We start from the raw sequence: 12,783 nt of genomic DNA, 5'->3' as shown, positions 1-12,783 counted from the left end.
TCGGAAGAGTAAGAATGAGAAAATTCATGGTTTGAGATAAAGACAGTTTAAGAGGTACAGCAAAAGCTGCACATGCAAGCAAAGCAAGGAATTCATTCACTGCTCCCCATCAGCAGGCAGGTGTTCAGCCATCTCCAAGTAAGCAGGGCTCCATCATGCGTAATGGTTTCTTGGGAAGACAGTTGCCATAACTCTGAACGTCCCTCCACCCCTTCCTTCTTCTTTGTCCCAGCTTTATATACTGAGCATGATGCTGTATGGCGTAGAATATCTCTTTGGCCAGCCTGGGTCAGTTTGCCTGGCTGTGTCCCCTCCCAGCTTGCTGTGCCTTCTTGCTAGCAGGCCGGCACGAGAAGCTGGACTGTCCTTGACTACTTAGCAACAACTCAAAACATCAGCACGTTATCAACATTTTCTCATCCCAAATCCAAAACGTAGCCTCACACTGGCTTCTGTGAAGAAAATTAACTCTATTCTGGCTGAAACCAGGACACTAATGAAACTGGTTATACCGAATGTTCGCATAGCAAGGGCAAGCCAAGGACAATGCTGAGTGAGGGAAAACATGCTTGAGCAGTAGTGGTATTCCACCCAGGAGGAGGTGCAGAGGTCCCGTGGCAGCAACTGACAGGACAGGGGTAGGTTCAAAATGTCTCACTGCAGTGGAAGCTCAGGAAGCTCAGCTGATGTACTGTGCACATTTGAAGTAGTGACCATATCAATTCTGAAGCATGGATGTTGAAGTATAAATCCTTTTTTTGTCAGATTATAAAAATAGTTTCTCTCATGAGGTGATTCTTCTACATAAAATGTATCTTTCCGTGAGTATTTCAGTAATGAATCCAGAATTTACCGTTCCAGCCTAGAGCTATCTGAAGGATTAGTTCTTTATGTTACAGATTTTAGAAACCTTTTTTATGTTACTAAGTATTATTTACAGTTTTCATTTTCAAAAGAGATTTAATTCTCTGTACTCTTGCAGTGCTGGAAATAGAAGTACTACTATTATTAGGTATTGCTAATTAAGTATTGCTTGTTGTGTGTAGTTTCTTATGCTTTCTAAGGTCATTATTGGGTGTATTTGGTATATTACAGATACTTTCCAGTTGACAAATTCTGAAGGTCCTTCAATATTATTCTTAAATATCATTTATTAGCTTGAGAGACTGTGTGCAGTAGGGTGTCTTTTTATCCTCGTGCACTGTTTCTGCTTAACTATACAACGAATTTCTTGAGGGAACGTTTCCATAAGTGGCATTTCAGAATAAATACAAGATGGAGTGAATTGTAATCTCCAGAGAATTGATTTATTCAGACGTTCCAATGTAATCTCTTTCCATTTTTTTTTTTGGTAAGTCACACTTTTATATGTTTGTGTGTGTGCTTATGAAAAAAACCCAACAATATCAATATTTATGTAACGATAAAGATACTTAATTTTTTGCAGTGTGGTAGCTGAATGATATAGTAGATCATGGTGCAGACTAGAAAAATAGGGAGTTGAAAGATACCATCTCTTTTGCATGTTAGGAATGTTTAGGGTTTTTTATCCTATATGTTAGGATTTGGATTGCAGGAAGTGATTGACAGCAGCATTAGTCAACTTTTTTTGCTTACAAAAATCATGGCATGAAGGTATGACCAATTACAATGACTACTTTCCACTCTTGTGATCAATACTATTCTTTTTTTTTGTTTAACAGGTTATTAAAAACAATCTGAATCCTGTTTGGAGGCCCTTTAAAATCTCTCTCAATTCTCTGTGTTACAGTGACATGGATAAGTCAATCAAGGTATATGAAATGTGTGTATGAATCGATGCATTAAAAAAAGCAGGATATGTAATACGTGGAAGATGTGTTTTTCTAGTTATTGCCTCTTTTTGTTTCTTAGTCTTATTTGAAAGTTGCAGAGATACATGCATGTTTTAGGAAGAAAAAAAATCTCACATTTGTGATGCATTATCTGGTAAAAGTTGGTCTTTGAAAATCTAGGAAACCAGTTGAACATAAGTAGCTTTGAAATCTACGGTGAAGTTTCTTATTTAGATCATGCAGTTTTAGTGTTGCATCAGCCAGTGTTGGTGGTGTTAAGATACTGTATAGTGAAAGATGCATGGTAAAGGCTAGAACATGCTTTGCTTTATATTATGGATCTTGTAATACTTTGTTACTGGTGCAACAGGGAACACTAATGAAGTTCTTCTGATACAATTAATTACACTTAATATACTAGCTGAGATAACAGATGTTGATACCAGTTGTATCTTGTGCATACCAAATGTAGCAATTTTTCTGCTCAGATGAATCTTTCAGTCAGAAAGCCAAGCAAACCTGTGAAGGGACAGTTGCCAGGACTGGTCTTTCTCTTTGTATCTTCAAATCTTACCTTGAGTAAATTATGTTTAACTTGTGAATGTTTTTCTTCAGGAATTCCCTTTAGGGGAAGCTAAACAACCAATCAAAATACCATTTATAAGCTATTATGAACATGTTAGGAACCTGATATTTTAGCATTTGAAAAAAAAACAACAAATGAAACAAACCACTATACTTGCCATTCTTCCTCTGGGAAGGAAAAATGAGAGCATGATCTGCATGTGACAGGTATTAGTCATATGACTTGAGGCAGTCCTGGAAAATGCTTAACTGCCACAGGGAACTGGGTGTTGCAAGCACCTGCATAGATTTAAATACGTAGTTATAGAGCAGACTAATGAATGGCTTTACAAGCCCAGAACCTGCTTCCCTTGCTGCTTCTGTGTTTGTTTTTTTTTTTTTTTTTTTCCTTCTCATTCCTTTCTGCTTCCCTTTTCCTCAAAATAGCAATGACAGCTCTTACATTTCCATATACTGCACGTATATTTCTCCTTTTCGGTAAACAGCCATATTCAAAGTATAGACCATTGATTAAATTGTATCTATTAAGATGGAGTTATTCTCAGCTCTATCATGATTTTAATGAAGTCTGTTCTTTGGAATCTTACCTCAGAAGTGTAGGTTTATTTCCAGAGGAAATAGATTTTGTTTGGAGTTGTTATGGTCTTGCAGACAGACAGTAGGATTATGCCTTTACTTAGAAATCTGGGAGCTATCGCTGCAAACATGAAAATGGAGACAGAACTGTATTATAATGTTGTTGAAGGATTAAACAATAATTTTAATGCTTTTATGTGCGCACAGTTGCATACATAATGGGCTATTTGTCATAGTAAGTAACACCACCAACTTTTCCATGAGTGGCTTTTCACCTATTTAATGGCTTCGTTTGTGTATCCCCAGCAGTGCACAAACCAAGCTGATTCTTTATCTTCTGTATTTATTGCTATATTCCTTGTGAGTGTGTTTGCAGTCAGTGAAGTCTTTGTGTGTTGGAAATGTGAGCCTTTCATCTGGAGCAAGCATGCCGAGTTCTGCTGGGGAAATACATACGCGCTTTTATCACATGGTTCCCTAGTGCTATTGCATGTCCAGGAGAGCATACATGGAACAACAAAAATATTTCTGTCTTGCCTGGAGTAAGAATTGAAGATTGACTTAGATGGGTCAAATATATCAAGCAAGACAAACTTTAATCCCTTTAAAAGGAAAAAGAAATAACTGTGCTAACTGTGAACAGGTATCATAACTTTTGGCTCAGGAAGCGTCATCAGTTTTATATTTCAGGTACTGAAGCACTTGTCTGAGTATTTGATTGGCTTAATTTATAGCATTCAAAAGAATTTTTACACAGCATCTGCCATGAACATTAATTTGTGGGTACTGTGGCTGCTTGTATGAGTTTTAAGTTGTTATTCAGTGCATGTGCATGCATTTTACTTATTTATTAGTGTGTTCAAAATGTAGGAGTAATGCAAGCCACAACATAGAGGCATGTTCTGTACAGTGTAGAACTTGCAATCTATGCATCATAATTTGTACTTCAACATTACTAATTGTTTTCAGAAAGTTAATTCCTGTCCAAAGCTCAAGTGTATGTTGAGGTTGTTTGTTTTACTTTGTTATTCTGGAATGAAGTGGCCAAGTAACCAACTAAATTGTTTTTTTGACTATAACGTAGGACTTTTTCCGTCTGGAAAGACAGACGTGAAAAGAGCTGTTCAATTTAAGCCATATATATTCAGAAGTTTTTCTTGAAGTTTATATTTTGGTTCCAAATAATGGGGGAATTCCTACTTTTACTCTTGATTTACTATTGTTATTATTTATAATTATTAAAATACTTTAATTTGTTTCTCTGTGATTTAAGTTAGCTGGCGTGTCTGTGTTGCTAAACTGAAATAAAATATCAGAAGTGGATCTAATTAGCATACGTTCTAGATAAATACGTAGCTTTTGTCTAGAAAGGCAGCTGGGGCACATTCATAAGTTGAGCTTTTAAAAAATAAAAATTGCGGACACTATAAAGTTAAAGTAACAGTGGTAAAATTATGCTTATTTAAAATGATAGGTTCTCAAACAGAAAAAAAAGTCTATTTTTCACTCGTTCTGCCTTCTTTGGTGGGTTGGGGTGTTAAAAGATGAGTTGACTGAATAGTAAAACTTAGCATTAAACATAGAATACAGAAAAAGAGGGATTTTTAGTTGACACTCATACCCATGAAGTGTGAATCATAGTGACTGTTTAAATGTGATAATCTTAAAAAAAAAAAAAAGAAAAAAAAAGTCTTGTCTCTATATTTAGGGCTGAACCTTCATATACTTAGAAATTCTGAGTTATCTTAAAGATTAATAAAGTAATATAAAAGTATTAATAAAACTCTCATCATCACTAAATGACTGATTTACTAAATTTTTAGCTGGATGCTCACAGATAGTTAAATTGCCGTAATAACTCTGAAAAACTAAGTCTCTTAATTCATGATGACATTAAAAAAACCTACAGATTGCTTTCCTACTCTTCCTGCCACCCTCTCGCTCCCAAAAAGTAGTTCAGTGTAATTGATGTTACCCGCTCATGTGGGACCTGACACTGCTTACTATTCTCATGTCTCCTTCACTTCAGGATGATCTGATAGGAAATTAGGTATATTGGCATTTACCCAATCTTAATCCATAATTTTTAGATGCAACTCTATGCAATTCTAAGACTGCAATGTGAGGAAAAACTCCATGATATAAGAGATTTAGGAATGTTATGGATGTTCAGCTTTGCCTGAACTAGAAATGCCATTGCGGTGTTCATTGCTTTGTAGGGCCTTTTCTGTTACTAACACTGAATAATGCTTCATTTTAGGTTGAATGCTATGACTATGATAGCGATGGGTCTCATGATCTCATAGGGAGTTTTCAAACTACGATGTCAAAACTGAAGGAAGCATCTCGGTCCTCACCTGTAAGTCTTATGCTAAACTGCCTGTGTGTTTTTGATAAGCTGTTTTACTCATTTGGGAGCAAAACTTATGTCACTGGAGTAGCAGGTGTCAAATTGTGTTATGCTACACCTTAACAATGCTACTGTAGTTGAGGCTGACTCAGCATTTACGTTATGCATCCACTTTCCTAGGTTTAATATCTTGGTTACAGTTTTTAATATTACATATCTAAATACCCAACCATCAGCAAAAATGAATGTCACTAATCATAAAAATACGGAAATAAAAAGACTTAGTGTGTCAAAGATAACTGCAGTGACATTTGTACTGCATTCTAAAAGGCTAAAGCCTGCAGTATTTTTTTCAGATTTTACTCAGTCCTTTATTTCAAGTATGGCATTTATCAACTCTAATGCATATTTTAGTGAATATGAAAAAATTCAGTATTCATGCCACTGCACAAAAATGCAATTGAATGTGTTACATTAGGTGACTTCTTTAAAGTGAAATTACCCTTCCTGTTCTTACGAACTATAACAAACGTGCAAACCTTTTAATGGACAAGGTTTACGTTGAGAAGAAGAAAGGTGGCATAGCCACCTTATCGTAAGTGTTTGTTTTATGGACATGTATGATGTCAAAATATTTTACCATCTTTTCTTTTATTTCTGTAAAACCTGCAGAACTGCTCCTGCATTAATAATAATGAGATATATTGAGTGCCTGCTTGTACTTTCCTATCATCTTGAGTGTTGCATTTGTACTACATTCTTCAGAGCTGTTGAATGTGAAGAGTCAACCTTGACTGTAGTGGTTTTTGATTGCTGCTTTGTGCTCTGCCACGCTTTTCTTCTAGATACCTGTTTCTGTATTCATTTTGAATTACGCATGGTTCAGTTTAATGCCTCTTACGGTTTTATATTGTTTGTAAGGAATTTTGTATTCGTATCTTGTCATGGTTTAACCTCAGCTGGCAATTAAGCACCATGCAGCTGCTCACTCACTCCTCCCTGCCTCCTGGAGGCATGGGGAAAAGAATTGGGAAGAAAAAAAAAACCAGTAAAACTCATGCGTTGAGACTTTGAGTTGTTTAATAGGACAGGAAGGGAAGAGAAAAGAAAAATAACAAAGATAAAAGAATATACAAAACAAGTGATGCATGATACAATTGCTCACCACCCACTGACTGATGCCCAACCAGTTCCCGAGATGCGGTCACCCCCTCCGGCCAACTCACCCCATTTTATATACTGGGCATGACATTATATGGTATGGAATATCCTAATATCCTTTTGGCCAATCTGGGTCAGCTGTCCTGGCTGTGCCCCCTCCCAGCTTCTGTGCACCTCCTCACTGGCAGAGCATGGGAAGCTGAAAAGTCCTTGACTTAGTATAAACGCTACTTAGCAACAACTAAAACATCAGTGTGTTAGCAACATTATTCTCATACTAAATCCAAAACACAGCACTATACCAGCTACTAGGAAGGAAATTAACTCTACCCCAGCTGAAACCAGGACAATATCATATGCATGTAATTCATATGCTGCCTAGTTGGAGCTCTTAGGTATTTTTCTCATTTTTTCAAGATTTTCAGGGACCAGGTTGTATCAGCTGATAGTGATTTTTCCTATTATTGTAATTTAAGTGTGGGGAAAAAAAAAACAGTGGGAGAGCAGCAGTATTTCATAAAATCCTTTTTCTGCCTTTTTTAATGGAGATTTTATGAATCTTTTAAAAAGATGTTTTTCTTAGTGTTTTTTTTTTAAAGTTGCATTTTTGTTATAGAGGAGTACCCTAAATTAAACAAACCTAGCAGGTTTGTATGTTCACGTTTTCAAGCACATATTTTTTGTAAGAACTCTGATAGTTACTTAAGTCAGTAAAATGAAGCAAAGAGACAAAACAAATAATGTGCTCCAGGTTTCTTCTACTCTTCAAAGGAACTAACCTATAATCCTGTGTGATTTGATTGATTTGATAATGTACATAAAATATACCCTCAGTTGCTGAAAAAAATGATCATGTATGACTGGAGTGGATAGATGGCTTTCCATTTTCTGGAGAATTGCTGATTTATTTTTTTTCCCCATCCCTTAAGGTGTATCTTCCCCCAGGCGTGCTGTTTGTGTGCTCTGGTTGGAGGATTATAAAATGTAGTTGAAAGATTATACATGCTATGCATCCCATGGCGGTTATTAGTGATTACCTCACCAATTGACATACTACAAACACAAGTCCCTGAAAGACACTTTCCATCAAATAGAAGTGATGCTGGTCGTGAAATGTCCAAAAAAAAAGAAAGAAAAAAGAGGTGTGTAGAATTCTTGGGTGCTGACCTTGTTAGTGCATTTTTTCACTTGAGATTAATTGCAAGATCACTTTTTAAAACTTAATTAACTTAAGACAAAGCAGTGGAACCTGTTTCTTGCACTGAGCCAGAAGGCATGTCTGGAATACGTCCTCTAGACTGTTTAAGCACCAGACGTGCTGCATTGTGCCATTATGACCGTATGATGGCAGGAGCTGCTTAATCTAGCTGTTGATTGTACTTGGAGGTTAAGGTATTGGTTTAATTAATGAAGCCTCAACAACTGATTTTGGAAGATTAAACTTCATATTTCGTATGTTACTGCCACAGCTGCTGGAAGATGATACAGAATTTCTTTGACTTGTTGAAATACAATTGTCTAAACAAACATATTTGTAAGCTTTTGGGTGAGAGACGATTCCTGTCTTGATAATGGGGTTTTTCTTTCTTATTTTGGGCAGGCTGGGTTTAATTTTGCTTGACAGTGAAATAAACTGCACTATTAATACAAGCCCAAAGTATTAGTCTTAGAATAAAGAATTTTAAATTTGTTGTTTAAATGATATTTATAGTGTTTTTTTTGGATTTGTTTGCATTCATGCAGGTTGAATTTGAGTGCATCAATGAAAAGAAAAGACAGAAGAAAAAAAACTATAAAAACTCTGGCATTGTGAGTGTTAAGCACTGTGAGGTCAGTAAGATATTTTAGTATAACCTTTTTTTTAAGTGTTCAGCCATAGCTCTCATCTAGTACGCCTTCACCCTCAAACTGTAAGAAACTTTGAAATGTCTGAAAATTCCAGACACAGTAAATATTTAAGGGCTGTGATTCATATAAGGAGACAGATTGACAGCTGAATCACGTGTCTGTCCTTCCCTGTCCCCTGACTTTCTTTTGAAGATGCCATCTAAATGGCAAAGGTTGCTTACCAATTTGTAAGGCCATTCATGAACCACTGCAATTCCCAACTCACCATTTTATGGTGAATTAAAATCTGGTACGTCTGTCATAGTATGTTGTTTTATAAATGATAGTGCTTTTAGAGCTGCTTTGTTGTCTGCCTGTAATTTTGCAGAAGGCCTGATTCTGATGCACTGTGTGATGGCACATCCTGTAAATATCCTCACTGCAGTGGGTGGGTGGGATATCTATAGAGTAAAAGTAGTGCTTTGCATGGCTAAAGATAACAAACATGGAACCTCAAAAGTTGCTGCAGTAATACTGTTTATCTCTCATTAAAAAAAAAAACTTAATTTCTATCTTTAACTTCTATTTTTAGATCATAGTAGAGTGCACATTCCTTGATTACATCATGGGTGGGTGTCAGCTAAATTTCACAGTAAGTTAAATCATTTATGTAAAGTAGCTTTTGAGTTCTATAACAAACTGAAATATTAAATTAATTGCTAGTGCTCTTCATTTGCCTTTTTTGTTTTTTTTTCTCTGTAGCGTAGAGGAGGAAGCCATTTTGCCAGAGTTCATCTAATTTGTTCAGAAAAAAATATTTTCTTTACTCATGGCACAAAGTTCTGAACCTGTAGTTATCTTTGTTCGGAACTAGCTGAGTGGTATGGATGGAGACAAAGGAGAAATTTACAGTTCTCTGATTTATTTCAAGTTTCCTTTACATAAGGACTTTTTTTTCCCTCACACTTCCTCTGACCATTTCATTTTTGCCTTTGATGGTGATTTTCAAGGCCTTTTGCTTAATGAAAGCGACATACAGAAGCCATTGTATGGGTTAGGACTCTTAAGTTATGTAATTTGCGAACGAAATGCAGCACAAATAACAGTAAAATGTCTTCATCCTGGTAATAGGCCTCATCACCAAAGCAGAGAAGACCCATTGAGGTCAGAGAGAACTATCTCTAGGCTTTTGTGGTGTCTGCCTAGTAATACTTCTGAGAGGAAAGATGCGTATGGCAAGATACAGGCTGAAATTAATTTCACAGCTGTAGCAGCTGTGAATGGTAACAAGTCTTATGAGGTGCAGCTGAGGGAACTGGGGTTATTTAGTCTGGAGAAGAGGAGGCTGAGGGGAGACCTTCTCACTCTCTTACAACTACCTGAAAGGGGGTTGTGGCGACGTGGGTGTTGGTCTCTTCTCCCAAGTAACTAGTGATAGGACAAGAGGAAATGGCCTCAAGTTGTGCCAGGGGAGGTTTAGATTGGATATTAGGAAAAATTTCTTCACTGAGAGGGTGGTCAGGCATTGGAACAGGCTGCCCAAGGAGGTGGTGGAGTCGCCATCTCTGGAAGCGTTCAAAAAAACGTGTGGATGTGGCGCTTCAGGACATGGTTAGGGGGACATGGTGGCGCTGGATTAATGGTTGGACTTGATGATCTTGAAGGTCCTTTCCAACCTTAGTGATTCTGTGAAAGTAAGCACAGTGAAAACCTGACAGATGAAAGTCATTTCAGCCCTTCTGGGAGATGCAGAGCTTCTGCTGGTTTTGTAGTGCCATTGTTTTAGGAGTGTTAATATTCCAAGAAACCTGCATCTAAGTATTGTGCTTGTTAGATTTTTAGATGTCCTAGTAACTATTGTTAACAACTCTCATGATTTTCACTTTGGCTTTGCCAGAGATAAGAAACATAATTTTACCTCTAACAGCAATTTGATATAAATACTGCATTTGACAGGTGGGGATAGATTTTACAGGCTCCAATGGAGACCCTCGCTCTCCAGACTCTCTGCACTACCTCAGCCCTAATGGAGTTAATGAATACCTAACAGCCATTTGGTCTGTAGGAATGGTCATTCAGGATTATGATACGTAAGTTTTAGATTTTTATTTAAATCTTGTTTAGATATCTATAGATTTTTGTGCTAGTTTCTTAAACCAATGTTGAAGATGCTAGCAGATACATCAGAATGAAAATTCTGAATGAATGAATTCAGAATTATATGTAGAGCTGAAAAAGACTTCATAATCATTGCACAGTCACATAATCACAAGCAGAAGCTTGTGTTTACAGCAGACAAGCAAGGCTTTTAATCTCTGATGTAAAAAGCATTAATTTAAATAAATGCTTGCATTCTTGTCAGTTTGGTGCTAAAGACTGGTTTAGGTCCTAGAAACAATTACAGGGGGGAACTTCCATTTAATTTTGTCTCTTAATGCTTAATAAGCAGCATTTTAATGATCAAAAGAAGCAGTGAACTAAACTTACTGAATTAAACTTACTGAACTATGACAGCTTTTAAAGAAAGGCACTAATTTCATTTTCTTTAAAATTGCTTTTTTAGGGATAAGATGTTTCCAGCTTTTGGATTTGGTGCACAAATACCCCCTTCCTTTCAGGTAATGGAATACGTAAATGCACTACATAAGACAACCAAAAGCACTTACTTCAGGAGGAGATTGTATATGCAGTCCTGACTGTGTCTTTTGTGTATTGACAGGTGTCACATGAGTTCCCATTAAATTTTAACCCATCAAACCCATTCTGTAATGGTAAGTCTGAGAAGGTAACATCAGACCTAGAGAATAAAAAGTCTAAGGTGAAGGAATAAAAACACTTGAAAGGTGAACTGTGAAGCATGTTGTTCTAATTAACCAATGAGTGTAGCAGGAAACAATTTTATAACCATTTTCTTAGTTATTATAAATAACATTTGGTCTCTCTTCTGTAATGATTTGCGAAAGAAGTGTTGTAAACAGCTAGGGCGCAGTACAGGTAACCTGGGAGTGGTTCTTTCATGTTGTCAAGCCACTTCATTGTACTTCACTGCTGGTGTGGAGTTGTCCGGTTTGAGTATGATGCCTGTTCAACGTGGTCTCTCTGACCACACTGCCAGGTGAAGAGAGCTGTTGTAATTGTCACATGCACTTGAGCATACAGTATGTGGCCTTTCTATGTGCATAAAGCCGGCCATGTTAAGTATGGGCTTAAGCATTGGTCAAGCTGAAGGCCTCCATTGCTCATGACATTTATTTTTTTCATCATGTTTAGTTTTAAATCATTGCATCATCACTTTAAATAACTGATATATACAGTGTTTTAGGAAGATCAAGTGCTTCAAAATACCCTAATTCTAATACGAAAAATGTAATATGTTCTGTTTGTGTTCTCTAGGAATCCAAGGCATTGTTGATGCATATCGGGCTTGTCTTCCCCAAGTGAAGTTATATGGGCCAACAAATTTTTCTCCAATTATAAATCATGTGGCAAGATTTGCTGCTGCAGCTACACAACAGCAAACAGCATCTGTAAGTTCTTTATGGTAGTGTGTGTATTTTTCATACTTTTTTCTTCCCGTTCCAGTTTATAAATACTATTTTTCTCTTTTAAGAGTGTAAGTGTACTTGTTTTGACAGCTGGCCATTTACAATGTGAATCGGTGTTTGGCACCCTTAAAACAAGATAAAAGCTAACTGATTTTTGCAGATTGTACACAACAGTTCTCTCCTAAATGAACTGAAACTCTTCAGAGTTGCAGTATCAACTTACAAATACATGGCACTTCTATGGTATCTTCTATTCAAAGCTCTTGCAGTGCTATACAGGTGTTAAAGTCTAATTTTTAAGCCTTTGCATATAGGAGAGTGATTTAACCTCAGCTGAAAAAAATCAACTAGGCCTTGCTTCACATCAGATAGCTGAGAGAATTAAGTAAGGTAACAACGAAATGGAGGATATAGCTCCTGACACCTAGGTACAAACATAGATAATTAACTGTCCTTATTATAAAGCTTTCGGTGCTGTATGTGCTGTGCTCTCCTCCCCATTAAAATTGTATCCATGACTTGTTGACCATATTAGGAAATGGGAAGTCTGAAGAGCAAGTCTTGAGTATCAAATTGTTTAGATAATCACACAAGTTCAGCAAATTTGAAGCCATATATATCCGAATTCATTGATGATATTAAATACTAGTATCTCAGATGTCATGTAATATCAGAAAATAAGATTAGCTATTTTGCATATGAAAGTACCTGTGGAAACCAATTTGGAAAAGAGCTATGGATTTTCATATGCCAAGAGGTTTATAAGGTTTTGCCTTAGTAGTCTTTGAGTATTAACTGTCATCAATATATATATTCAAAAAGTAGTAAAATTTCTGCACTTTCTGAGAGTGCAGTATGCCTAGCAAGGGATTTATATTTTATGCCTGAAAAGATAGGCTGGATCGATGGGCAGAGGTTGACTGTA

The 12,783-nt window shown here is 36.6% G+C and overlaps 1 protein-coding gene across 1 annotated transcript in view; it reads left to right on the top strand.

Annotated features, from left to right (window-relative positions):
- Positions 1 to 11,840, top strand: part of CPNE3 (copine III) — a gene marked incomplete at its 3' end in the record, with an annotated part of 15,870 nt that extends 4,030 nt beyond the window's left edge. The window contains exons 6-13 of the mRNA XM_010288794.1: positions 1,704 to 1,793; positions 5,236 to 5,334; positions 8,230 to 8,316; positions 8,906 to 8,965; positions 10,270 to 10,403; positions 10,877 to 10,931; positions 11,033 to 11,084; positions 11,707 to 11,840. Of these exons, the coding sequence (XP_010287096.1) occupies positions 1,704 to 1,793; positions 5,236 to 5,334; positions 8,230 to 8,316; positions 8,906 to 8,965; positions 10,270 to 10,403; positions 10,877 to 10,931; positions 11,033 to 11,084; positions 11,707 to 11,840 (711 nt within the window). The remainder of the gene's footprint in view (positions 1 to 1,703; positions 1,794 to 5,235; positions 5,335 to 8,229; positions 8,317 to 8,905; positions 8,966 to 10,269; positions 10,404 to 10,876; positions 10,932 to 11,032; positions 11,085 to 11,706) is intronic.
- Positions 11,841 to 12,783: the final 943 nt, after the last annotated feature.

This window comes from Phaethon lepturus, unplaced genomic scaffold (assembly GCF_000687285.1).
Source record: "Phaethon lepturus isolate BGI_N335 unplaced genomic scaffold, ASM68728v1 scaffold41096, whole genome shotgun sequence".
In the NCBI taxonomy this organism is placed as follows: domain Eukaryota; kingdom Metazoa; phylum Chordata; class Aves; order Phaethontiformes; family Phaethontidae; genus Phaethon; species Phaethon lepturus.
This window is presented reverse-complemented; position numbering and strand designations above follow the sequence as displayed.